Source organism: Mirounga leonina, unplaced genomic scaffold (assembly GCF_011800145.1).
Source record: "Mirounga leonina isolate KUSES-001 unplaced genomic scaffold, KU_Mleo_1.0 Mir_55, whole genome shotgun sequence".
In the NCBI taxonomy this organism is placed as follows: Eukaryota; Metazoa; Chordata; class Mammalia; order Carnivora; family Phocidae; genus Mirounga; species Mirounga leonina.
Window position 1 is genome coordinate 11,588,687 of NW_023270816.1, and position 27,872 is coordinate 11,616,558.

The following is a 27,872-nucleotide window of genomic DNA, read 5'->3' on the forward strand; positions in this document are numbered from 1 at the left end:
TTTGATAAAAATCTGTTCTCCTTGTAACAGGACACCATTGGAAATATTGGTTATACTACCAAGGGTTTGACTGGAATGTCATATTTGAGAGAGACATGCACAGAATCAGATATGACTGGGCAGCTTTAAGGAACTAAGGTTAACTTTATAGAGTCAATAAAGCTCCTTAGAGAGGTCAATGGGATACCCTGCTTACAAAGTCCCCAGCAGCCTTACCAGATGAGTCAAGAATGTCACTTTCTGGCAGGTGCAGGAAACCTCAGGATATTTGGGGGACCTCAAGAAGAGGAATTCACCCAAATCTACAGGTATTACAGGCAAATCTGATGACAAGTATTTGGCTTGGCTTCTGGCCTCAAGAGGCTATTAAAAGTTCAATCTAGGAGTGCTTTGGTGTCTCAGTGGCTCAGGTCATGATCTCAGGGTCCTGGGATCGAGCCCTGCATTAGGCTCTCCGCTCAGCGGGGAGTCTGCTTCTCCCTCTCACTCTTACTCTGTGCTCTCTCTCTCAAATAAATAAATAAAAATAAAAGTTCAATCTAGAGATTCCTTATAAAGAGTTCTAGCAAAGCAAGTATTAAAGAATTTATATGGTCAGTCACTATTCTTGCTCAGCTTATGTAAATAATTAGGCCAAGGTTTTTAAAATTGGACTTGTTTTTCAAATGAATTAGTCTCAATTTGGCTATCTTTAGAAATAAGGGTGACTTTAGGGAGAAAAATTATGTTCCAGTAACACACTTTTGTGGATGTTAAATTCTAGTAATGATTATCTTTGAGTGTTTGTTGTTTGCCTATGCTAGACAACTTAAGGTACACTTCAGAGAAACTGTCACAAGAGCTCATGTATAGATAGTCTTCATGCTTGCTTCTCTGTGGGGATAATAACAGGACCCCATAGGACTACTTGAACAGTTGGACAATGGGATGGATTCCCCAACAATTGTATAATTCAACTATCACCTTGACCAATTCTATGTGGTTGGGATGACAAAATTGTTCCTTTAAAGCTGGAGCATACCCCATTCCATGGGATTAACTATGGGCTTGTGTAGCAATAATGGATCAGCCCACTTTCCTTATGATAGGATCGGATGATGCACTTGGGGATACCCTTATTTCCTGGAACAAGTCATCTCCCACTTCCCAGCAATTCCTCCTAATTAGGGTATTATTAAGGCTAGACATCCAACAAAGAAGGCTTCTTGATGCTTTTATCCCCTTAGCTATATTTGTCCCAGGAGCTGCCTCTATTGAATTAAAATTTCAAGTAGAGGCTTTAGCCAAGCATACAGCATCACCTTTAAGCAAACCTCACGCTCAGTCACTCACAAATTCAGAAGGTGGCTCTCTAAAACCAAATGGTTTTTCTTGATAGTTGACTGCAGCTCAAGGAGAACCTGTGCTCTCATTAAAAGAGTATTTGTTGTGTATATGTCCCAAATTACTCAAAAAATGTAACTGATGTTATGAAAGAGTTAAACACATCACCACCATAGATGCCCTAGCTGTAGATCCTTTTACAAATTGGCTAAATTTAACTCCTAAATGGAAACATACCCTATTAAGTACTGCTATATTTCTTGTTCTCCTTGTCTTTGGTTGTTTGACTTTTTGCATCTGTCAAGCAGGAGCTCACCCTATTCATACTAACTTGGAGACACCTTTAGTGTTCCCCTAAGTGGAAATGCCAGAAACAAGATCCCCCCACTCTGTAAAAAAGTCTTTACTCCAAAATCCTTACGTGGTCCCCAATCAGGAGGAAGTAGCTACAGAAGACGACCTTGACCTTTAATCCCACAGATATGGAATGATGAAATTGACAGTGGGGAACTGAAGCCTCCTCTGCCAGTCTGGCCAAACTACTACTCTTTGAGCTTTAGCAAGCGCCCTTAGCCTCATACCCCATGCATTCTTTTTTTTTTTTTTTTTTTTTTTTAAGATTTTATTTATTTATTTGAGAGAGGGAGAGTGAGAGCAAGAGAGCACAAGCAGGGGGCAGGGCAGAGGGAATGGGAGAAGCAAACTCCCCACTGAGCAGGGAGCCCGATGCCAGACTCAATCCCAGGACCGTGGGATCACAATCCCAGCGGAAGGCAGATGCTTAATCGACTGAGCCACCCAGGTACCCCATACACCGTGCATTCTTCACTAGAAATAACAGAGCATCTCTGCACGTCAGGAAACAAACCAGACCCTGGTGCACAATCCCGGCCACTAAGGAACCAGACCTCCTTGTGCAACTTCTGAGTAGCTGGTATCATCGGTCTGCACCTAACCAAGAAAGGTTACGGACCACTGCCCTCCCTTTACTGATTAACTGCCCTAAACTCCTTTAAAAATCCCTGGGCCAGGCAGAAACCTTGGAGTTGGCCTTTGGACAGGAATCCGCCTTCTCCCCGGGTGACGGGCCTCCTGAATAAAGCTCCTCTCTTGAGTGTTGGCTTTTCCGGCCACGGGCAGCTTAACTTGAGGTTCCCTAGCAGTCTCATTGTGGCAAGCGTGAAAAGAGTGCCTACGATGGTAGCAGCGTAAGTAAAATGTAATTGAATTTGTAAACCAGGCTCATTCTTCACTGAGAGCTTACCACGAGCCAGGCACTGCTCAAGCATTTCCTTAATCCATCTCGCAACTTCCTTAGAGGGTAACCGCTATTAGCGTTCCTTTCTACTGACTGAGGCAGAGAGGTCAGGTAACTTGCCAAGGGTTACACCGCTAGACAGTTTAAAAAGTCACCGTTTGAAAGTCCTTATCTTGCCTCCCCGCAGCAAGGACCAATTAGAAAATGCGCCGGTCAGGCGGCCTCCGCCCGGAACTCATGAAAAGCTCCGCCCGCCCCTTCTTCCCCTTAAGCCGAGTACCAAGGAGACAGCGGAAGTGCCCGGGCGCCCGCACTTCCCATGGCCGCCGCTCCGGTGTGGGTAGCTTGTTGAGGCCGAGGCTGGAACTGGCGGAAGTGACGCTATCAACGCGCGCCAGAAGTTTAGTCGGGTCGGGAAGGGGCGCCGGGGCGGGCGCTTAGGCCGCCTGCGGCTTAACTTCGTTTTCGCGGGCCAGCGGTGGTCTGCAGGGACTCCAGGTAACAGCCCCTTTTGCTTTTCCTCTTCTCTGAGGATTCGCGCAGGGGCGACCCCCTCAGCGAGGCCTTGGGGCCATGGCGGGGGAGACGCCGAGTGGGCGCAGGCCGCGGGGGGAGGGGAGCGGGGACGTTCCTCTGGCTCGTGCCGCCGCTCGGGCCTGTACCGGCCGCCCACCCAGCCCGGCCTCCTGCCCGACGCCCGGTGCCCTCGGCGGGTGTGCTTCGGAAGCGGCTTTCCACCCTTGGAGGGCCCGGGACAGAACAGCCCCGCACATCCCAGAGCCGGAGTCGCCCTGTCCTGCCGTCCTTGTCTCCTTGTCGATGTTGGAGGGCAGGTTCAACGTGGCCGGTGTCCACCTGCTTTGCTACCAGCCGGGGTGGTTTTATTACAGAGCTGTGCTTGAGACTTGCACGTTTTGTCAGAGGCCAGAGATTTCAGGCACGATAGAGCGTAAGGTGTAAATACCCAGCTCTCTGTCTACCAGGCCCTAGGTTTCTAATTTAAAAGCCTAGATAGGCTTCCGTGCGAAGAAGAATGTGCTTGGAGGCGATACAGAGTTGATGGATTCTTTTCCCTTATCAGCGATTGCCTTTTAAAAATACCAGATTTGGTGCTTCAGTTTCCAAAATGGGAACACACTCTGCAAGCAACTCTCTTTTTGACGGATAAGTTAGTTTTATAGGATAAGTTCCGAGTAATAACTAAGTATAGTAACTGCGGTTTAATGGCGAGGAAAGATGGTCCGTCCCATCACTGGGAGTGAGAGATGAGCTCTGAACAACCATAACATCAGGCCCCAACCTAGTGCCTCTACACCTAGTGTAGACTTGAGTTTGCCAAATGGGGTCTGGAGCCACCAGTTTCTGGATAAATCTCTTGTCATGTTTATGAGTGCTTTAAACCCCACTCTCCTTTCTTGCCTCAACCGTAGCAGCGACTGCTTTAAGCTGAACTTCCAGCCTCCAGTTTTATCTCTTCGAATTCATCCACACTCTTGCCAAAGTAGATCTGTTCACGCTGCACTTCAAAATCTTGTCACTGCTCTTTTGCCAGTGTAAGAATGGGTAAAACTCAAAAGCAGTGTGACCGCACTGGTACTTGGTATCTCCTCTCTTAAGCTTGTTGCTTGCATACTGCATGCTCTTTCAGTCTTTGTCCTCTTACGATTGATCTTTTGCCTGAAATTCTGATTTGTAAATTTCTGCTTACCTTGCTAGACCCAAGTTAGACAGTGCGTGCTTTGTGAAAATATTCCCCTTCAGAAACACTTGGCAGTTATTCTCTTTCCATAGCATGTATACGAACATGCTATGGAAAGAGAATGCGTTTATTGTATGCGTTTATTCATGTATGTGTTTATTCTTGATTACGTGCTATATGCAAATAGAGATTGCGAAGATATTTGCTGGATTCTGCATTCAAGAACTTAGCATAGTACACCTCTGTTATTATAGCACTTCAGTTTGGCAGTAATTATTTGCATACCCTTCAAATTGAACTCTGATGCTAATGACTATATCCTCATCATTTTCATATTTGTAGCACTTCTGTTATAGGATAACAATTTTAAAAATATACTTTTTTTATATCTGACATTTTCTGAAACAGACTGTTCATTTTTTCTCTCTCTCTCTTTTTTGGTCTTTTACAGTGATGGGTATGTAGGATATATGATTTCTCTCATTCATCCAACAAATATCTGAGTGCTTGCTTTGTACCAATACATGCTTGAAGATCATATGTGTCTTTGATATATCAGCAAGTTCTATATGTGACAATATCTTAGATGATAATGTTTAAACTGAAATCTAATAATAATAGCAGCTAACATTTATCCTGTGCTTAGTATGTGATAACTAGATGCTGATCTTGATGTGTTAATCAGCCGGTCCTATTTGATTCAGTCAGTTCTTATAGCAATCCTCAGCAAGTTAAGGATCCATCTGAACGAAACTCAACAAAAGGTCTATCAGTAGTCACTTGGTTTTTTGGTCTAAAAGAAATAAAAAATGTGTAGCCAGTAAAGAGCTGATGAGTTAAGGAAAACTAGATAGAGCACAGTTTATATTTACAGGTTTTAAAGAGATCAACTAATAAAACATGTTTTATTTATTTTGGGGTCTGTAAAGCTTCTATCACAGTGTTCTATTAAATTAGTAGATCAAAAAATGATCACAACAAAGTGTATTGGATCCAATTCAATATTTATTGAACTTACACCCAAGACATTGTGGAGGATATAAAATATCTAATAGCACTGTGTATACAGTGCCCAATAAATATTTCTACTCAGATATGACAGTTTGCTTAGGAATTTGTTTTCCCTGAGTGTTTTTCCCCAAAGGTTTTTAACGTTGATTATGACACCTTAATTTTGAACATTCTAAGTATTTAAATATGTAATGAAACAATTTTTGTTCTATTGACAGTTTTACGTGCAGTCACAATAAACATGGAAAGAATAACATTTCAGCATTATAAGGTTAAAAAAATATATTCCTAAATAGCTTCATTGTTTTTTTTTCCAGTTTTTGTGTAATCATGGAACTGGTTTATAAGACTACAGCCTGCCTGTGTTCTTATATTAAACTTTGAACTTTTTTCAAAGCAGATTGCTGTTTCTTGGTGTACATGAAGATAACGCAAACAGTTGAGGAAGTTGCTAAGAAGCGTGTACTGGGGATGCTCTAGGAAAAGACTGAATGCCGAGGCGAGTTCTAGTCCAAAGGTATTTGATTTACCAAGAAGAAAGTGAACATCATGGATCAGAACAACAGCCTGCCGCCTTATGCTCAGGGCCTGGCCTCCCCTCAGGTAATACAGCTGGAGGGAGGGTGTAGATGGCACAGAATCTGCATTGTTAGAGACAGTGTAAAAAGGAAGGAAGGGAATTTAACCATTTATTGTTGAAAATGGATTTATATGGTTTCAAGTTTCTCTTATTCTGTTGAGAAGTTCTGTTAGGCTTTGAGTAGGCATGATAGTGTTAAATTTTGGGAGTTTATTTGGAAGTTAAAATATGTATTTGTCTATAAATCTTAATCTTTCCATAAATGTTTATGAAACGTTGATTATCGGTTCTCTGATTTTGAAAGTAACTCTAACCAAATTATTTTCTGGTTTTATCTTTTTTATGTTTAAGGTTCCAAATAACATGCCTACTTTTATTTTTTATTTTTCTTAAGATTTTACTTATTTATTTGAGAGAGAGAGGTGGGGGAGCGAGAGGAAGAGAATGTCCAGCAGACTCTGCACTGAGTGCAGAGCCCGACACGGGGCTCGATCCCTTGACCCTGAGATCATGACCTGCGCCGAAACCAAGAGTTGGCTGCACAACTGACAGCTCATACCCAGGTGCCCCAAAACGTTACATTTTTTTTTTTTTTTTAAGTAGATATGGTATTTGTGGGGTGCCTCGGTGGCTCAGTCAGTTGGGCATCTGACTCTTGGTTTCGGCTCAGGTCATGATCTCATGGGTCGTGGGGTGGAGCCTTATGTTGGACTCTGGGCTTGGCGTGGAGTCTGCTTGGGATCCGCTCTCCCTCTCCATCTGCCCCTCCCACTCGTGCTCTCTCTCTCTGATAAATAAATCTAAAAAAATATATAGCCTATAAGTCAGAGAAAGGCAATTATCATATGGTTTCACTCATGTGGAATTTAAGAAACAAAATAGAGGATCATAGGGGAAGGGAGGGAAAAATAAAATAAGATGAAATCAGAGAGGGAGACAAACCAAGAGATTCTTAACTCTAGGAAACACAACTGAGGGTTGCTGGAGGGGAGGTGGGTCAGGGGATGGGGTAATTGGGTGATGGGCATTAAGGAGGACACTTGATGTGGGGCGCCTGGGTGGCTCAGTCAGTTAAGTGGCTGCCTTTAGCTCAGGTCATGGTCCCAGGGTCCTGGGATCAAACCCCACATCGGGCTCACTGCTTGTTGGGAAGCCTGCTTTTCCCTCTTCCACTCCCCCTGCTTGTGTTCCCTCTGTCGCTGTGTCTCTCTCTGGCAAATGAATAATAAAATCTTAATCCCCCCAAAAAAGGAGGGCATTTGATGTAATGAGCACTGTGTGTTATATGCAACTGACAAATCATTAAACTCTGCCTCTGAAACTAATAATAAACTATATATTAATTGAATTAATTGAAACTAATAATACACTATATATATAATTAATAGAATTTAAATGAAAGTTTTAAATAACCTTTAGATATAATTTTCATAAAATGAAAACACCCATTTTAAGTGTTTCAATAATTGTATGTATCTGTTTGTATACACCTGATCTGCTAATCCATAGCTAAAGATAGTTTTGCCTTGCCTAGAATTTCATACAAACTGAATATCAGTATGTGCTTTTTTGTGTCTGTCTTCTTTCCCCAATATTACATTTGTATGTCTGCAGATTCCTTTTTTTTGCCAAGTAGTACTCAGTTGTATGGATGTACCACATTTTGTGTATCCATTCTCCAGTTGCTGACATTAGGGGGGTTTCTAGTTTTGGGCTATTATGAATAAAGTTGCTGTAAACATTTGTGAACAGGCTTTGTGTATACGGTTTCTGTCTCTCGGGTAAATACTTAGGAGTGGGATTGCTAGGTCCTATGGTAAGTGTATGTTTCACTTTACAAGAAACAGTCAAACCATATTCTAGTTCCCCCAGCAGCATGTGAGAGTTCTGGTTGGTCCACATCCTCACTAACACTTGCGGCCTTAACTTTTAGCCATTCTAGTGGTTGCTTAGTAGTATTTCTTCGTGATTTGAATTTGCATTTTCCTGATGACTAATGATCTTGAGCATCTTATCAAGTGCTTATTGGCCAATTACATGTCTTCATTTGTAGAATGTCCTTCTCATCTTTTGCCCATTTGTTTATTGGATTATTTGTCTATCTTTTATTGAAGTGGAATTGCTCTTCATGTATTGTGGATACAGGTTTTTTCTCAGGTGTAGGTACTGTAGATGATTTCCCTCAGTCTGTGGTGTGCCTCACTTTTTAATTTTCTTTACTGATGTCTTTCAGAAAGTAGAAGCTCTTATTTTTTTTCTGAAGTCCATTCATCAGTTTTACTTCATCGTTAAGTGCTTTTGTGTTCTAAGAAATCTTGGCTTACCCAAAGTCTTAAGGATTTTTTTCTTCATAGTTTTAGCTTTTACATGTATGTCTGTGATCCATTTTGAGTTCATTTGTATATGTGACATAAAGAAAGGCAGACTTTTCAAAGTAACACAACCTGAATGTTTTCTAGCCAATATTTTATAGACCTGTTACATGCAGTAGAATAATGCCTATAATCTTAGGGCTGCAGTATACTTTTGATCCTCCTCCTCTCACATTCTTTCTGCCACTATGTTGGTTAAACAATTTAACGTAAATATCTTAGACAGTTTTGGTTTCTGCTTTCTGCCAGATAAAGTGGGAAAGGATCATGGCTCTCTTTTGGATCTTGCACCCATTTGAGAATCTAATGAAAACTATGGATTCCTTCATGCAGAAATATTGGATATAATTTTTTTTTTTAAAGATTTCATTTATTTATTTGACAGAGAGACAGCGAGAGAGGGAACACAAGCAGGGGGAGCAGGAGAGGGAGAAGCAGGCTTCCTGTGGAGCAGGGAGCTTGATATGGGGCTCGATCCCAGGACCCTGGGACCATGACCTGAGCCGAAGGTAGATGCTTAATGACTGAGCCACCTAGGCACCCCAATATTGGATATAATTTTCAGAGGTCCACAAAGTCACTGCAAGCTCTGCAAGCTCCATTGGCTCCATGGATTTTGGTGTTGGGTGAGAGCACTGGACTGGGTCTCAGGAAAACTTAGCTGTGATTGTGGCTTCTCTACTAGTGAGATCTGTGGTCTTAGGAAAGTCATTTAGCTTCTTCTGCTGGTGTCAGTTTTCTTGTTCTTAATGTGGGATGAACAGCATCTATTTTTCCCTTTACCAAAGGGCTATTTTGAGACTCATAAGTTAATAAATGTAACAGTGTCTGGAAAAGTTAAGCATTTGGAAAAATAAATTGATATTGTTCTGATAGATGCGTTGGATTTTCTTGATTTAAACTTTTTGGAGAGCAAATGATCCACCTTTTTGAATAGTAGTCTAATAATTGTCGTTATTGTTATTAACACTTCAGTGTTTTCTAGTGCCTGTCATTGCGTTGAATGAGTTAAGTGACATCTCTAGGGTAAGCATATATATCATCCAAACTTGGACAGATCCGTTGAGAGTGAACAGGGAACTCCCCAGGCAGTATACTAGGGTAATAGTTTAAACACGGACGGGCAGTCACTCCAACTATTTCCTTTATTCTAACGGTATTAGAACATTATTATCCTGTAGATATGCCTGAAGGGCTAAGCAACTTTCTCGAGTTTTCACATGTAGTAAGTCGCAGGGTTGGATTTCACACCTAGGTATGTATAACCCCACATACTGAGGTTTTACCTACTATGTTATGGTGAAGAGGAAAGTGATATGTGTAAGAACAGCAAATGCCTTTCTATTAAGGCGTCATAACGCCATTTATATTGGGAAGGCATCTGTCCTCATGCCTCTCACCTCCTCTTCTACCACACAAGTGCCAGAAACACCCAATACCAGCTGGCCTAACTATACTGTTCTCCTGACTTTGCACAGGGTGCCATGACTCCTGGAATCCCTATCTTCAGTCCAATGATGCCTTACGGCACGGGACTGACTCCACAGCCTATCCAGAACACCAGCAGCCTGTCTCTGCTGGAGGAGCAGCAAAGGCAGCAGCAGGCCCAGCAGCAGGCACAGCAGCAGGCCCAGCAGCAGGCCCAGCAGCAGGCCCAGCAGCAGGCCGTGGTGGCGGTTCAGCAGTCGACATCCCAGCAGGCAGCCCAGGGGGCCTCGGGCCAGACACCACAGCTCTTCCATTCACAGACTCTCACCACTGCACCCCTGCCAGGCACCACTCCCCTGTATCCCTCCCCCATGACCCCCATGACCCCCATCACCCCTGCCACACCAGCCTCCGAGAGCTCGGGGATCGTGCCGCAGCTGCAGTGAGTACTGTGTGTTGTGTCTTCCCCCTCGCCCTGGAGGGGTGCCTCGACTGGGTGCTGCTCTTCTTTGTTTTCAGGTGGATTGGTTTGTTTCAGGGTGTAGTACCAGTGGTAATTGTGTGTCAGCATCTGCTCTCTCTCTCGCATGAGAAGGGGATGCTAAGCTGCCTGAGGGATTGGGTCCCCTCAGTAAAAGGCTCTCATAACATCTTCAGACATTTGGTGGCTTGTGTTTATAATTGGGGCCAAATACGTAGACACAAGCTACCAAATTGTTACAGACATTTTCCTGAAGCTGATTTGCTGACTCAAGCCTTATGTAGTCTCCTTCCCTTGTGAAGTTTCCGGTTTGGGGGGAGGGAAAATTAGTTACTTAGTCTTTGTTAGTTCATAGTGGTCCTTGTTTGTCTTCATCGGTTATTATGAGGGCTGCTTATAACTCTTTGGAGAGCTGTGTCCTTTCCACAAGCTGAGGATGTCTGTTCTTGTCCTAAATGGACTTTTCTCCATAAATGAAATGGGTTCTCTATGTGACAGCATTGGGTGCTGGGTGGGTGGGATGGGAAAACAATTCTGGAAAACATAAAATATTCTCATGCGATGAGAAGTACATAGCTTTTGCTTTTAGGAAACGGCCAAATGGAAGGGTCATTTGCAATAACTACATCATCCAGTTTTCTTTTAAGCCACCTCTGGTCATTTTTAGGACTAATAATATTTAATTGTGGATCCTGTTATCCAAATCTGGCCTTGGGTGTTTGACCTGACACAGTTTTAAGAATCAAACAGTTTTCATTTTACTGATTTAGAGAGATAATCACTTGTGAATTCACCTTTGTCAACACCACTCCCTGTTTTGCACGCTTGTCTGGGTCTTATGGGCATTTAAGTTTGCACCTTTGTTTAAATCATCAGTTATAACCACTTGTGATGGGGTGTTTGTTTCTTGCTGGCACCTTAAACTTTCTGGTATTCTACAAAGCATCTAGTCAGCCACATTACTGAGTTTCCATATCCACTAAGAGCCCTTCTGGGTGGGAATTTCAGTGGCCTCTAAATCTTACAGGCTTATGAAGATTTGGGTAAATAATTAATGTATAAGAATACATTTTTAAGGGGCTGGCTGGCTCAGTTGGAAGAACATGTGACTCGATCTCAGGATTGTGAGTTCGAGCCCATGTTTGGTATAGAGATGACTTAAATAAATAAACTTAGAAAAGAAAAGAAAGAAAAGGATTCTGGGGAGATGGCAGAGCAGGGGAAATGCCCTGGACCAAATGGCTTTGGTGAATTCTTCCAGACATTTAAAGAAGAACTAACACCAATCCTCAAACTTTTCCAAAAAAATTGAGGAGGGAATGCTTCCTAACTCATTCAATGACTATGCTGACACCAAAGCCAAAGACACTGTAAAAAAAAAAAATCTACAGACCAATATCCCCATGATCATTGATGGAGAAGTCCTCAACAAAATACTAGGAAACATCATTAAGCAGCATATTATACACCATGACCAAGTGGGATTTTTATTCTTAGAATGCAAGGGTGGGTCCGCATACAAAAATCAACCAGTGTAATATGCCACAACAATAAAATGAAGAAGAAAAGTGATCATCTCGATTGATGCAGAAAAAGAATGGACAAAATTCAACACCCTTTCGTGATAAGAACATAACAAAATAAGAAAAGATGGAGACTACCTTAACATAGTAAAAGCCATATGTAAAAAATCATAGCAAGCCTAATATTCAATGTTGAAAGATTTAATGCTTTTCCTGTAAGATCAGGAACAAGGCAGGGATGACCTCTTTCTCCACTTACATTCAACATAGTACTGGAAGGTCTAGTCAGAGCAATACTAAGAAATAAAAAGCATCCAGAGTAGAAAGGAAGAAGTAAAATTACCTCTCTTTGCAGGTGTTATGATCTTATACATAGAAAATCATAAAGACTCCACCAAAAAAAAAAAAATGTATTAGATATAATAAGGAAATTTATTTAGAAAAGTGGCAGGATACAAAGTTAACACTCAAAAATCAGTTGCATTTCTGTACACAAACAGTGAATAATATAAAAAGGAAATTACAAAAGCAATTCCCTTAACAACATGAACAAAAAGAATAAACCAAGATTAACTGAGGATGTGAAAGATTTAGAATGAGAACTATAAAACATTGCTGAAAGAATTAAGACCTAAATAAGTGGAAACACATCTCATGTTCATAGATTGGAAGATTTAATATTGTCCAAATCTTAATACTACCCAAAATGATCTATGTTTTCAGTGCTATCCCTATCAAAATCCCAATGATGTTTTTTGCAGAAATGGAAAAACTCACTCTGCAATTCATATGGAATCCTAAGGGACCCTGAATAGTCAAAACAATCCTTAAAAAGAAGAGCAAACCAGAGGACTGACACTTCCTGATTTCGGAGCTTACTACAAAGTTACAGTAATCAAACAGCATGGTCTTGGCATTGACACACACATATAGACCAATACAGTAGAACAGAGAATCCAGAAATAACCTTTGCATATATGGTCAATTGATTTTTGTCAAGGGTGCCAAGACTGTTCAATGGAGGAAAGATAATCTTTCAACAAATGGTGCTGGGACAACTCGATATCCGCATACAAAAGAATGAAGTTGGGCCCTTAACTAACACCACATACAAAAACTAACTCAAAATAGCTCTCTGGTGGTGACGACCTCCCCATGAAAGCATGCCTCTTGCGAAGGACCTCCTTTACCCGTTCCCGGAAGAGGAGAAGAGGAAGTACAAGAAGAAGCACCTGGTGCAGGCCCCAACTCCTCCTTGATGGACGTGGAGTACCTGGGATGCTACACAATCACCACTGTCCTTAGCCATGCACAAATGGTGGTTTGGTGTGTGTGTTGGCTGCTCCACTGTCAGCCCACAGGAGGAAAAGCAAGGCTTCCTTTAGGTGGAAGCAGCACCAAAAGCACCAGGAATCAAGACGAGTGGGAAACTATCCCAATAAACGGGGCACCTGGGTGGCTCAGTTGTTGAGCGTCTGCCTTCAGCTCAGGTCGTGATCCCAGGGTCCTGGGATCGAGCCCCGCGTCGGGCTCCCTGCTCTGCGGGAAGCCTGCTTCTCCCCTCCCACTCCCCCTGCCTGTGTTCCCTCTCTCCCTGTCTCTCTCTCCGTGTCGAATAAATAAATAAGATCTTTAAAAAAAAGAAACTGTCCCAATAAACAGATTTTGGATATAAAAAAATAAAATAAAAACTAACTCAAAATAGATGAAAGACTTAAATGTAAGACCCAAAACAAAACTCTGGAAGAAAACAGGACAAAGGCTTCACGACATTGGACTTGGCAGTGTTTCCTTGGATGGGACACCAAAGGCACAGGTAACAACAGAAAGAAACAGATCAGTTGGGCTACATGAAAATTTTAAAAACTTGTGTATCAAAAGACACTGTTCACAGAGTAAAAATGCAACCCTCAAGGTGGGAGAAAATGCTTGCAAATCATGTAACTGATAAAGGATTATTATCTAGATATTTAGAGAACTACTAAAAACTCAACAACAAAAAAAGAGCCTGATTCCAAAATGGGCAAAGGACTTGAATACACATTTCTCCAAAGAAAATACATGACTGACCAATAAGCACATGAAAGGATGCTTGACATCACTAAACATGTAAATGCAAATCAAAACTGCAGAGAGATACCACCTCATACCCGTTAGGATGGCTACTGTCAAAAACAGCATATAGTAAGTGTTGGGGATGTGGAGAAATTTGAACCCTTATGTACTATTGGTTAAAAAAAGAGAAGAAGAATACCTGTAGCAATTATATGACTAAATTTGTGGTAGATGTACCACAACTTACTTGATTCAGTTTGTAAGGAGAGAAATGCTAAAGGTAGGTGTGTATATAAAATTGATTGGGAGAAGACAGATGATATAGAAATGAAAACATTCATTGGGTTGATCATTCTAATTGGTCTTACCGTTGTGTATTGAGGTACACAGCTATCCTCTTACCCAACCAAATTGTGAGCCATCAAGTTTTCAGAGTATTGCATTTTGACAGGACAGGAAAAGAATCAAAAGCAGCAATGAACTAGAAACAATTGGGGATGTATTTGCAGTCTGGAATCAGTATTTACAGGACAGTGATGTTCCGTGCCCATCCATGATGGTTTATGGGCAATTAGTTTCATTCAAAGGGCATATAAGGGCTTCACAAAAGGCTAAGGCATGGCTCTAGGGATAGATGGGTGTAAATCCTGACTCTACCACTTAGGAACCATGATTATCTGGAGCAAGTTAACTGTCCCATTTAAGCCTCAGCTTCATCTGAAAATGTGAGTATTAATAGTTACTACTTCATAGTACATTGTTAAGTATCAAGTGGGATAACCTGTGTAAGATGCTCACCGTGGTGTGTGGTAAACAATAAATGTCAACAAATTAAAAAAATTTAAAACTTAAATTGGTTTAAATTAAACTAATGTAATTAAATTTGTTCTAGTAAAAGAATCAGATTTCTAGATAATTATCTAACATCTCAACCTATAAAAGTTAAATAAATGATGTTTTCTTTTCAAATTTCTTGCAGAAATATTGTATCCACAGTGAATCTTGGCTGTAAGCTTGACCTAAAGACCATTGCACTTCGTGCCCGAAATGCTGAATATAATCCTAAGGTTAGAGCAATTTTAATGTATTTCAAACTATAATAATACAGGAATTTATTGTTAAAGGTCCCTAAACCAAAAGATGTCATGCTTATGTTCGTTGACACCAACAAAATGAGGAATTAAAGCAAAATGTGTATCTTTTTTTTTATCGAATAGCTACCATGTGAGAGACCCTAGAGTCATGGTAGTCTACAAGTTAAACTACTAAAATTTATGTACCCATTGTGATGGGGATCCTGTGACATTAAAGAACAAAATATGTGGTATGGTTTCATTTATGTTTTGAAATTGATGTAGAAGGGAATGATACGTTCTCTGGAATTTACTTCAAAATAATCCAGTTGGAGAATTGGGGAAGGGCACTTGGGTAAAACAGGATTGGCCAGAAGTTAATAATTTTCAGAGTTGGGTAGTAAGTACAAGGGAGTTTATTATATTTTTCTGTATTTGTATAACTTTTAAGCTTTTTATAATAAAAAGATTATGAGGTAAAAATACAAGATTTTTGATGTTAAGATGGCAGCTTGAGTACATGGTAAGACTCAGCATTAGTAGATAAGCTATTTTTTTAAAAAATAGTAAATATTTGCATTCACAAATGAGTGGACATTCTTTGAGGACTAGACCAGACAGACCAGGCATTTGAGTGTAGAAGATGATCAGATTGAAGACCTTCGGGACAGGGCCCTGCAGAAGACAGTTCCCCTAAAGTTGAGAACGTCTATTATTAGCATGCAGTTAACTTTCATACATGGGGAGCTGATAGTAAATTTATTTTGTCTAACAAAGGAAGAATAAGGTTTTATATAAGAAAGAAAAAAGCAAGCAGAAAGAAAAACTCAAGAATTTAACTGAATTATATGTGACAGGCTGTCTGTGTAATGTGTGTCAGTGTCTGCTTAGTGCCTCTCATTTTTGCCAGGTTAGCACCATTTCCTTTACCGAAATCTCCCATGTCCCCCCTTTGGTTAAATTCCCAGTCTAGGTTGCCCATGAGGGTTTTACTCCTTTTCTTATTTGGTATTATTTGAATGTCATCTTGAAAGAGTGGCCAAGTGGCAGCATTTTAGCACCGGATATTTGACAGTGGAAGAGTAGCAAAGAATAAGAAGCATCTTAAGTATCATAAGAATTAAGTGAAATTCACTTCATATATCCAGTTTTTGTTTTTGTTTTTGTTTTTGTTTTGTTAAGTTTTCTTATGCCTAACCAGAAGAATTAACTCCCAAGAATCAGTTGGGTCAATTATAAGAATGAAGTCTTCTTCTCAAGTGATTGTTCTGTTCTGCGTCCCCCCTCCCCACCCCCAATATTTATCCACTTAACTAGCAATTGTACCAGTACTACTTGGCTGGCCAATAAAATAGTTGAGGACAATTTTATTATCTGACTCTGTTTTAGCCAGTGAATTTATGATTGTTGGGGGAGTGGTTTCATTTGTTTTTTGAGCCACAATCCAGGAGCTCCTGTCTTAGTTCAGGAACTCCCCAGTCAGGGTAGAAATCTCATACACAAAGTGAAATCATGTTCTTGTACCACATTTTGCGAACAGCACAAAATGATTAAAACCAAGGGGAAGAAGTGAGAGAAAGAAAAGGCAGTAAATATACAAAGTCTGTTGTCCTGTCCTTGATTCAGAGAAGTCTTGGGAGGAAGCTGTATTTTCAGGAGTCATCACTTTCTGGAGGCCTTTTAGTAGATTTGGGGTTAGTCTTCAGGCAGAACCCATATCCATTTGGATTCTGAGTACATGCAAACTGGGGAAGGTATCCATGCATCTATTCCTGATGCTTGAGAATAGTATTTCAGGGAGGAGAGTCTGAAACACTTTCTTCTAGACAGTTTGAAGCCGACTTCCACTGATGTCTCTTTCCTGTTTCTGTCTGCCTGTATATCACATGGAGATGTGTGCAGTGATGTTTCCTCTGGAAATGTAGCTTACCTGTAAGTGGGCACAAGACTTTGTATATGACATGGGTTTGACCAGTCCAGGTTTCCCATGCTATCCAGAAGTTTGCATTAAGTCACTTTGCTCTTATGAAGGACCTACATTAGTACCTGTTTTTGCTAACAGAAAGACATCTGAGAATTTTTGCTTTTACAAAATGGTAATTGTTTCCTCACTTTACTCCATTTTAGCGTACAAATGTTTCACAGGAATACTCCACTTTCCAGTAGCAGGGGAGACCTGTGCTTGACAAGACCAAGATACAGCAAATTAGTGGACCATTAGTGGTAGCCAGGACAATTTTCCTAGGTCTTTCAGGAACAGTGTCATAGGGTGAGAATTTGTGGGGATTTTGAGGTGTAACTCACCTCATCATTAGGGCTAAGAATGTAGGCCAAGGAAAATAAAACTCTTTTTGGAAACTTGGACTGTTTTAGCATTGGCCTTTAAACAAAGGAAAGCTTCAATCAACAGGAGAACTACAGACACGCTATTACTAAGCATATCTAAAGTTTTTGGTTTGGCTACTAGGTCACATCTAAGTGAGAGTTCAGAGTCTTGCCCTCTATTACAGTTTTTGTTGGCTTGTGAAGCAGCCTTTTGAACTTCTCAAGTTAAATATCCTCACCAATATTTCTGTAAAGTTTGAATCAATGTACATATTTGTCTTTGTCTTTGCTGGTGGCTTTTTGTTTGTATGCACATATGTGTGTGCACATGCCTAAGTATTAAAATTTGAAGATGATTTTGAGTGGAACCAAGCCATTTTGAGATATTTAAATAAAACAAAGAGAAATACAATGACTAAGTTTCTGCCTCCCACCTCAACTTGAAAACTATATATATTATTCTGTTGTCAGTGGTGGCTAACGCTAGTAAGAGCTGCTGTTTGCATATAGGATAGTGAAGCCCCTTTCCCTAGAGTAGGGTGTAATCTTACAGTGGATGTTGCCTTCAGAAGTCTGATTCTTCTAGTAAGTCACCAATTTATGTTTAATGATTTGAGATACTCAAAGATTGAAAACTCTTATTTTCCTCATGACATAAACCCAGATCTTATTGACTATTAATATTTACTCATGAACCTCTACTAAAATAACTATTTTAGTAGAATGAGCTGTTGTAACAGAGTGTTTCATAACAATATTTAGAAGTTAAACTGTATCAGTATAAAGTATACCTTGATTATGTTAAATATATGAATCATTATTGAATGAGGATGTCTAGGATGTATCATCAGGGTAAAACAGTCAGAATGAGGCAGGTTTAGATTTATTTTGATAGTTTACTAAAATAGTTTATTTTTTTTTAAGGGAAGGGAAGTAAAGTAGCTGGGTTTAGATTGGAGCATTATTTAACAGTTATATAGGAAGCAAAATAATATTACAGAAGTGTAGGGGTATGTTTGTCAGCTGTAACAGATAGCTAAGTTGGATGGATAAATATTAGCTGTGGGTTGAGAAAAATGTTAAGTAATGGTCTTGGAGTGAGTTTCTAAATCTCTAAAACATAACCTTGTGTTTTATATACAAGTGAGAAAGATGTAGCCTAGGTAGAAATGTCCAAGATAAAAATTGCTGTAATAACTGGCCAAGAACAAAAATGACTCATTTAGCTATTGAGACTTTTTGGTCAGCTTGGTTGAGCTAATTAAAATATGGAATATCAAATGTGGCCAATTATTTTAGAACCCCTTCTTTTTATGGTACAAGAATAAATCTTTATGTTTACCCAGTGGCCACTTAGGAAACCACAAAGATATTTCGATGTAAAAACAGTTCTTTTTTGTTTTTTTAATTTAGAGTAAGAATATAAGAAAAAGGAAAAGTCAGAACTTTTAACTTTTTTCATCATTTAAAGCATTTTACCTTTGACTTTGAAATGTAATATCAGCATATTAAGTAAAATATATATGTAATGTTGAATTTGTGATGTTAATAAACTGTAACAATTTCCTTAATAAGAAGGTACAATATTTATTACCTATTGTGCCTAGGGGTATAGTCTTAACTGTTTATATTAGTTATTACCTTTAGCCAAAGCAAACCAGTGTTGTTGCTTACAGACACAAGGAAAAGTAGAAGGTAGATGACCAAGAAATGTCTCCATTGCTGTCTCTCCATCAGTGCACGATATATATCCCTTCTATAATTGTTTAAAGTGGTAAACATATATATCAACATTGTCCTTCCACCAAGAAATTGAATGGTTATTTATATAGCAATAAAAACTGTTTATTGACCTGTGTTTTTATCTTTAAGAACTTACCTAATATTAAAAATTTTTTTAAGTATTTGTCTAAGATCCCAAGGTAACTAAGGTCTGGAAGTAACCGTTTATCCATCGTGGCAAGCCTGTATAATGTGTAGCATTAGAATAATTAATCTTTTATTATTTTATTTACTTTGAATACATAATTTTACAATTTTATAGTCTCCAATGCAGTGATACTCTTTGATCAATAAAACCAGTAGAGGGGATTTAGGAAGTGCTAAATGAGTAAGCTTTTCCTGGGACTCATATAAACTAGAATATAGTGCTAGGAGTTTTGCATGATGGTAAAATCTGAGGGAAGACAGCAGTTTTAAACTAAAATTGCTAAAGCAGTCTAATTTGTTAAAGGGTCATCTTGATTAGAAATATATGAATTTTTTCTTATGTAATTACGCTAGTAATGGAGGCCATTAATTCAACCCATGGCTGAAATACGTTCCCCTTGAGTTACAATGTTAGCAATAAAAACATTGTTAAAACTTAAAAAGTAGAAATTAAAGATAAAAACTTTTTTTTCTTAATTTGTAATTTTGTAAGTGTTAATACTTTAATACTGTTTCTAGAAGCCAGTTGGAAACAGAAGGTCATTTTACTACATACTGGTATGTTTGTAATCTGATTTACTCCCTCTGGAGGTAGAGGTTTATCTTATCTATTTGCCGGGCTCCTGGGTGGCTCAGTCGTTAAGTGTCTTGCCTTCGCCTCAGATCATGATCCCAGGGTCCTGGGATCGAGTCCCACATCGGGTTCCCTCCTCGGCGGGAAGCCTGCTCTCCCTCTCCCACTCCCGCTGCTTGTGTTCCTGCTCTCGCTATCTCTGTCTCTGTCAAATAAATAAATAAATAAATAAATAATCTTTATCTATTTGCCAAAAAAATCATTAATAAAACAGAAAAGTTACAGTTTAGAAGCTAGCAAATCTAAGGTAGGAAAGAGACACTGGTATTTATTAAGGATGTAATAGGTAAGGTAAAAAATTTGAAAATATATTTTTTTTATGGGGGGCAGGGGCAGAAGGAGAGGGAGAGAGCGAATCCCAGGCAGGCTCCGTGCCTAGCGCGAAGCCCGACGCGGGGCTGTATCCCACAACCCCCCCCACCCCCGCCCCGAGATCATTACCCGAGCTGAAATCAAGAGTCACTTGCTTTACTGAGTCACTCAGGCACCCTGCAGATATTTCTTGTTGCAATGTCTGAAAGAATACACAGATCTTGGCTCAACTTACTTAGTAGTTACTGTTTATTCTGCTCCCTGTGCAAAACCATGCATGCTGCATGGTGATGTAAGGGAACCCTGATAGGAACATATGTCAGATATTATGAGAACTCTGTGTGTAACAGGTCCTTCTTATCAGTTGTGATGTTGTTTGTCATTTTCTTGTTCTCCTAAAGGAAATCAGCCGTTTGGCATGACCTCATTAATGATTGTTTCTGACCATTTTAGCGATTTGCTGCTGTAATCATGAGAATAAGAGAGCCCCGAACCACTGCACTGATATTCAGTTCTGGGAAAATGGTGTGCACAGGAGCCAAGAGGTAGGTTTAAGGAGTTTATTCTCCTGGTCATATATTATTATGATTATTCAGTTGCATTTTATGTATGTTTGATGAAATGTAACATCCAAGCTATTACTAAGGATCCCTTTATGTAAAAAATTCTACATATAGCACAAATTCATCCCCAAGTGAAAAAAAAAATTGGTCAGGAATCACAGAATTTCAGAGCTGATGGTGTGAGAGTGTACAGATCTGCTTGGTCCTGGCAGTGGGACAGTACCATGTGTGTTGGTTACGGATGCCTGCTGCCCCTTGTTGTAAATAGTCTGCCTCATGAGGGTCAGGGTTATGCAGGTCTTAAGGATTGTACCCTTTTCATAAAATGGCTGTTGCCTACATTCTGCATCTGTTTGGAGTGATCCGGTCTATGAAGGTTAACGCTCTGGATCCTTGACTTTAAACCTTGTCTAACGGACTCCATGTAATTGGTAGAAGGCAAAGGTTGGGGAAAGAGTAGATATATCAGCTTCATAAAGCTTGAACAAATGAAGTAAATTAAACTTTTAAAATAAAAGATAATTCATATGACTTGGAGTTGTCCACACACGGGGCGGGGCGGGGGGCGCTGTGGATGCTTTTGCTTATTGGATGAAGGGAAGGCTATTGTTGTAGATATTGTGGTTCCCAGTCTCTGAGTTTTTTTCAGAAGGCAAGATGTGGGTCTATCCCTGGCTTTCACATAAGTCTTCATTTAGGAGACTTGCTTGTTTCCCCTGGATGGAGCATCGAAAGCTTCTGGTTTATCAATAAATGCTAGATGGTTTTTTCTTTCCCAGACATGCTTTTCTTTCTTTTTTTATTATTTTTTTAAAGATTTTTATTTATTTATTTGACAGAGAGAGACAAAGCAAGAGAGGGAACACAAGTAGGGGGAGTGGGAGAGGGAGAAGCAGGCTCCTTGCTGAGCAGGGAGCCCGATGCGGGGCTTGATCCCAGGACCCCAGGATCATGACCTGAGCTGAAGGCAGATGCCCAATCTGCCGCCCAGGTGCCCCCCAGACGTGCTTTTCATGTGCACTGTTTAGCTCTCTTTGTCCATTTGCTACACACTGAATAGTGTGTATCTAGTTTATATCAAAATAGGAAGCTGCAAATAAATTTATTGTCCTCAAGAAAAAAAAAATCATTGCATGTATGTATGCTTAATTTTTGTCATTCCTGATCCCTGCACTTGAGAGTCTTTTGTTCATGATGGTTTTATTGCTTTTATTTTGCTTTTCTTACATAAGCTCTGTATTACTAAACCATAGTTTTATCTAACTGATGAGTTATAAGAATGGATGAGAGATTTGACGTAAAAGAGGACAGAATTAGTATATGCATTAGACAAGTATAAATCTCATCACTATTTTCCTATCAAAATGAAGTTGTTAGTTGTTAGTTTTCATCTCAGGATTGTGGGCTAAAATACAGTAATAGTAATGATAGTGGTGATGATGAGATACTCCACTTTTGTAAAACCTGGGCATATCAGTAATTTGGTGCAGGCCTGTAGTTTTCTGTCAAGGACATAGGAGTACTTTATAATAAAATAGTTAATGTCTTTTGTTCTTTTCTCTTACTGGAAGGGGGGTGACATTTTGTACTTTTTTAAAAAATAACTTTTCTAGTTTTGACTTTTTATAAAGTTACTCATCTGAATAATTATTTTAGGTGGCTTTGACTACGACTATCTGACTTTTTCCTTTCCCTAGTGAAGAACAGTCCAGACTAGCAGCAAGGAAATATGCCAGAGTTGTACAGAAGTTAGGTTTTCCAGCAAAGTTCTTGGACTTCAAGATTCAGAACATGGTGGGGAGCTGTGATGTGAAGTTCCCTATAAGGTTAGAAGGCCTTGTGCTGACCCACCAACAGTTTAGCAGGTGAGTCTGAAATGTATTGCCTGTGGTAACAGTTCATTTATGATCTGTGTAAACATTGTTCATGATAAAACATGTGCAAAACAGTATGTAAGCGCAAATGATGTAGTGACAGATGTATTTAATGTTGAAGTTTCTCCCTTATGTCTTGGAAAATATATTATTCTCACCATTCTCCTACTTCCCATTTCACTTATTGACATCTATAACTCACCTTGACTGGGATGAAATTGATACCCTGTTATTTTACTGCTCAATAAATGCATTTTAAATGCATGAATTAAATCCACAACCTCACCTATCAATTTTTATCCCCAGTTTTTTTAATTATTTCTTCTAGTGAACATTATATGAGCTCTACCTGCAAAGTATAAACTTGAGTGAAATGAATATTCTTTCCTCTTCTTTTCCCTGCCACTTACAAGGCCACTGCCCACCTCTCCAGCCTTTCTGCTCCCTGCACCCCTCAGATTTGCCTGGCCCCTCTTGGGCCAAGGCTTTTGTATAGCCCAGTTTTGTTTTGTTTTGTTTTGTTTTGTTTTTTAAGATTTTATTTATTTGACAGAGACACAGCGAGAGAGGGAACACAAGAAGTGGGGGTGGGAGAGGGAGAAGCAGGCTTCCCGCCAAGCAGGGAGCCTGATGTGGGGCTCGATCCCAGAACCCTGGGACCATGACCCGAGCCGAAGGTAGATGCCTAACGACTGAGCCACCCAGGCGCCCCTAGTATATCCCAGTTTTATACCTGGCACCCTCTTGTTCCACTTTTCACCTAGGAAACTTCCACTTGCATTTCAGATGTCCACCCAAGTGTACCTTCCTCAGAGAAGCCTGTCCTGCATTTCCCACTAGGTTAATCACACATATCGTAACTGGTTCAGTCTGTCTGAACTGGGGAAATGAGGCTGCTGGGGTTCGAATCAGACTTGCCACTCACGACCCTTGATAAGGGTCAGACACTGCAGAGTATTAATCTAAAGGTCTCGTTTTTACAGCAGAAAATCCAGACTCATTAGAAATATAGAGTTTGTTAGTCTTTAAGTACTGATGACAGGTTGCCCTCACTGTCCTTAAGTTCTCTCTCCTTTGGGTTCACCTCCCAGTGAGTTTGTGGTTTAGTCAGTATTTTCCCTGTGCAGGTCCTCATTTTACCTAAAGTATGGGCAGATTTTAATTTCTAAACTGTTTTTGCCATTTTCCTCCTAGTTACGAGCCAGAGTTATTTCCTGGTTTAATCTACAGAATGATCAAACCCAGAATTGTTCTTCTTATTTTTGTTTCTGGAAAAGTTGTATTAACAGGTAAGTTGTAACAGGAAGTAGTGTCCGAAGGTTTGAAAGAGTTTCAAGAACAGCATTTTCTCAGTGCTGAGAAGTAATTTCAAAGACTGGGGACAGGTAGCTAGCAAGTGAGATGCCTTTGCCCCTTTCTTCTCCTCCACCCTAACACTCTGATGAGAAACATATCCACCAGGGGGAGTGAGAGCAGGGAAATCAGACCACAGCAAGACCTGTAGTGGGGAGAGCAGGGAAGGTGGCCATTACATTGGTTAAGAGATGGCATTTTAAGGTGGAAACCCTTCTGTAACTCTGAGATTCATCAACAGTGCCGTTTGGAGACAATAGGGGAAGGTTCAGAAGAGCTTGCTTAAAGGCAGCAAGTGGGAGAATAATGGATGAGAATTGTGCTTATGGTTTTAAAGTAATTTTGTTTTAAAGTAATTTTACCTCTTTAACATGTTAAGAAAAGCTATTTCAGACTCTCTTCTCCGACTTGTCTTTATTAGGTGCTAAAGTCAGAGCAGAAATTTATGAAGCATTTGAAAATATCTACCCTATTCTAAAGGGTTTCAGGAAGACGACATAATGGCTGTTATGTACTCCTGCCTCTGCACCCACTTGTTTTTAAAACAAATCAGTTTTGGTACATTTAAATGGTGGTGTTGTGGATGGCCCCGATTTGGTGAGAAGATGGATGTTCTGTGGGTTGTAGCAGCCGGTGAAGCTCTCCAGCGTGCGTTCCCCGTAGGGATGCCGGGAAGCGGTCTTACTTCTGCACGGAGAACTCACAGCGCTGTGTAAGTTGCTCGTACTGTGCTCCTGTTTGTGCAGCGCTGCCCGTTTATTTATATTTAGATTTTAAACACATACTGCTGTCAGCAAGTTGGTTTGAGGTACAAAACTTCAAGTGTTAAAGCCACCTCTGCAATTGATTGGACTTTTTCTTTTGTTTAATTTCTTCCCCATAAACCACAGTTTTTATATTTCTACCAGAAAAGTAAAAATCTTTTTTAAAAGTGTTGTTTTTCTAATTCGTGACTCCTAGGGGTTATTTTTGTGCCAGACACATTCCGCCTTTTCAGTATTGCAGGACAAAGTAGCCGTATTAATGAGAACGAATGGCTGTACATATTTTTCTTCCTTCAGAGTACTCTGTACAATAAATGCTGTTTATAAAATTGTTAGATGGATGTTATAAATGATACCTTGTAAGATTTGTGTGATCATACTGTTAAAGCTGTATTTTAGATATAATTGCCTGGAACCATTTCAATGTGTGCTTGCTTGCTCGTTGTTTGTTTGAATCAACATTGCATTGTATGTCGCAGTGATAATGGATAACTACCTGAAAATTTAAGGTTGCTCATGAAACATGGATTTATTATGTTCCATATATCGAGCACCTCCTGTTTCCCAGATACATTGCCTGTAATTCTCACAAAACCTATAATTCGGTTTTGTTCCTCTTTCCCAGGTGAGCAAACTCCGGCCTCAGCTGCGGTATTTGCCCCAGGGTACATAGCTAGGGAACGCAAAACCAGGCTCTCGGCCAGAGTCCTTCAGTATTAAAGCTGGGTATGTGTACAGCCTGGTGAGGTGTTTGTTTTTCTCATGAATATTACCTGGACATTTGTAAGTTCTTGGATTTTATTGTTTGGGTTAATTTGTCAAAGTATATTTTCAAGCAGTTCAGAAGCACATAATCAGAAAGGAAGAGTTCTTTCCTTCTCTCCCTTCTGCTTACTTCCCCAGGTATCCCCCAAGCCCCGTTCTGTGCAGCTTCTTTCCTTCTGGGCTGCTTTTGATCCCAAATTTAGAAAATACTAAAGCATTTTATATTTTATAGCTTTGCTTTTATTTTCAGTCAGTATGTCGTGGAGTCTGATAGCATCACAGATGTACAACATCTTTTACGTACCTTTATGTATTCACCTGTTTCCTTAATTATCAGCAGTGTTTCAGCTGTAGGAAGCACCCTTATATGCCTGTTTGTGGTTCAGTGCAGACATTTCTGTAGTGAACATGCCTAGGAGAGGAGCCACTGCCATCCATCGGTCCAATATTATCTCCTTCCATCTGAAAAAGAAGTATCTTTCCACATGTAGGTCTTCTCTTAGTCAAGTTTTATAATTTTTTTCACATAGGGCTTATACATTTCATAAAAGTTAATTCCTAAGTGTTCTCTGGTTCCTGGTATTAATGTAATTTTTCATTACCTTTCAAGTCTTGTTGACATATTTATCTTATTCCCAATCGCTTTACGGAATTCTGAGGCTTTCCCCTGTGAAACGGTACACACAGAAAACCTAACAAAACAAATATTTAGCAGAGTGTATTACTCAGTAGACATCTGCAACCATCACTCAGAACCTTGCCCGTGTCCCAGGGGCCTCTCCTTCTAGTGCAGCCACAACACCCCCGGACCAATAACCATGATCTTGAACTTTGTAGTCATTTTATAGTCATTACCTAAATTACTAATATGGGTTATTCTTCCATTTAAAAAAAAAGTTGCTTTTCTGCCTGTCTTACTCCTTATATTCCCCCTCCCTGTCTTTTCCTTAAAATGTTAGGCCAAATTTACAGCTGGTAGTTTCTTACAGTATGTGTTTTGCTATTTTCAAACTCATGGTGTAGTTCAGCATGTTCCTGTGTTCGATTTCCTGCAAATGAGCAGCTACATCCAGAGGCTTCTCATTGATCTGTGAATTCATTAGTGGGTTGCAAATGATGAAATTCTACTTATTTTCCAGTCGTTCATTGGAATACTTTTATAAAGTGATACGCTTCATATAGCAGGATAAATGCTGCTTTCCCTTTGAAAGTTTTCGAGATTAAATACCTCATGAGTTCACATTGATATATCCAATTCAAATTCAAGACTACGGGGGTTTCATTTAATCACTTATTTTTTTTACACCGAGAATCCTTAATTTTTAGACACACGGAATGATGTTAGAAAATCCCATGGTCATTTACTTAATCTTACGTTATACATGCAACAGTCTTAGATTGCATTAACACCAAGGTGATTATCAAAAGCACTTAAACATACTTATTTTGCTGTTATCTCTGAATTGTCAAGGGATGATGAGACCAGCGTTCGTGTCTAATAAAAGGAGGGGTGAGCAGTCGGGTCAGGCAGCGTCTGAGCCAAACAGAAGTTTTGGTGGAGTACGTGGATGGGCAATAGTGAATGACATCCTCTACAGGAAGTTACTGGGTGAGACATGATCATTTTAGGATGTTTTTAAATGCATCTTGGCATTTCCAGAAGTAACTGAGTTGCTCAATGTTTTTATGTAAATTTTTGGTTTTAGGTTATTTTTATTTTGTATTATTTTTCATATGATGGATTATTTTTCAACATGGATGCTAGTTGACATTGTGACATTTTCTTTCTGTTGATTTGGACTAGTCTGTAAGTGGAAAGACCCTGTGAACCCTCACCCCAATTGCCAGAACTTGGTAGGGATACATACCTAAAGGATAGCTTGGCTGGTTATTCCCAACATACCTGCAAGAATGTCCACAATCATCTGGTGATGTCTCCAAACAGACCCTAATGGGTTTGCTTAAAGTCCTTAGCAGTCAGGGCACTATTCTGCTTTGGAAAACTTACTATAACATCTCCTGACTTTAAGAATCATTTACAATTGGCAATGTGAAGACCCCACACTAGTCCAGTTTTCTAGAAGCCACTGAGCTTCCTACCAAGTGTTGATTCTTGCCACCAGATGATGACAACTTATAATGTGTCCTCCAGTAGCAATGGGCTGTATCACCATAGTTGTAGGTCATTCTCAGACTTCACTCTTGCAGCTTGAAAACTGTGACACTATCCTCCCTCTTTACAGGTTGTATTTAAAAGTAGCCTAGTAACAAATCTCCCCGTCAGAATTCCATACTGGTTTCCCATATAGAGCTATGTTTCACTGTATTTCATACACATATCTCTATGAATAACATATATACCTATAATGTGGGCTAATAGACCAGGACTTTCTCATAAAAATGTAGTAAAATAACCAGGTAGTCAGTGACATTAATAATGGTGTTATATGCAAGAAAGATGCCCTTATGGGAGAACATGAGCCAACTTGGATTAGCTGTTGGTTTTTAAGCACTGATCAACAGCAGTGTCCCTTCAGGCCTCCTTCAGTG

The 27,872-nt window shown here is 39.9% G+C and overlaps 1 protein-coding gene across 2 annotated transcripts; it reads left to right on the forward strand.

The window, feature by feature from the left end:
- Positions 1 to 2,907: 2,907 nt before the first annotated feature.
- Positions 2,908 to 25,294, forward strand: TBP (TATA-box binding protein). Of its 2 annotated transcripts, none has more exons than XM_034992187.1 (8): positions 2,908 to 3,079; positions 5,692 to 5,894; positions 9,722 to 10,113; positions 14,710 to 14,797; positions 20,457 to 20,548; positions 22,264 to 22,431; positions 23,635 to 23,729; positions 24,215 to 25,294. In XM_034992187.1, exons 2-8 carry the CDS (start codon positions 5,841 to 5,843, stop codon positions 24,292 to 24,294), a joined length of 969 nt encoding a protein of 322 aa, XP_034848078.1. In that variant the 5' UTR covers positions 2,908 to 3,079; positions 5,692 to 5,840; the 3' UTR covers positions 24,295 to 25,294. The 2 variants fall into 2 exon arrangements, with proteins under 2 accessions (XP_034848078.1, XP_034848079.1); XM_034992188.1 differs by having other exon boundaries at positions 2,967 to 3,079; positions 5,689 to 5,894.
- The last annotated feature ends 2,578 nt before the right edge of the window (positions 25,295 to 27,872 follow it).

Bases quoted from the DNA above. Each gene is read 5' to 3' on its own strand.
- TBP (XM_034992187.1), top strand. From the start codon at position 5,841: ATGGATCAGAACAACAGCCTGCCGCCTTATGCTCAGGGCCTGGCCTCC. The intron at 10,114-14,709 runs GTGAGTACTGTG...AATTTCTTGCAG, and splicing joins GGGATCGTGCCGCAGCTGCA to AAATATTGTATCCACAGTGA. The intron at 20,549-22,263 runs GTAGGTTTAAGG...TCCTTTCCCTAG, and splicing joins GTGTGCACAGGAGCCAAGAG to TGAAGAACAGTCCAGACTAG.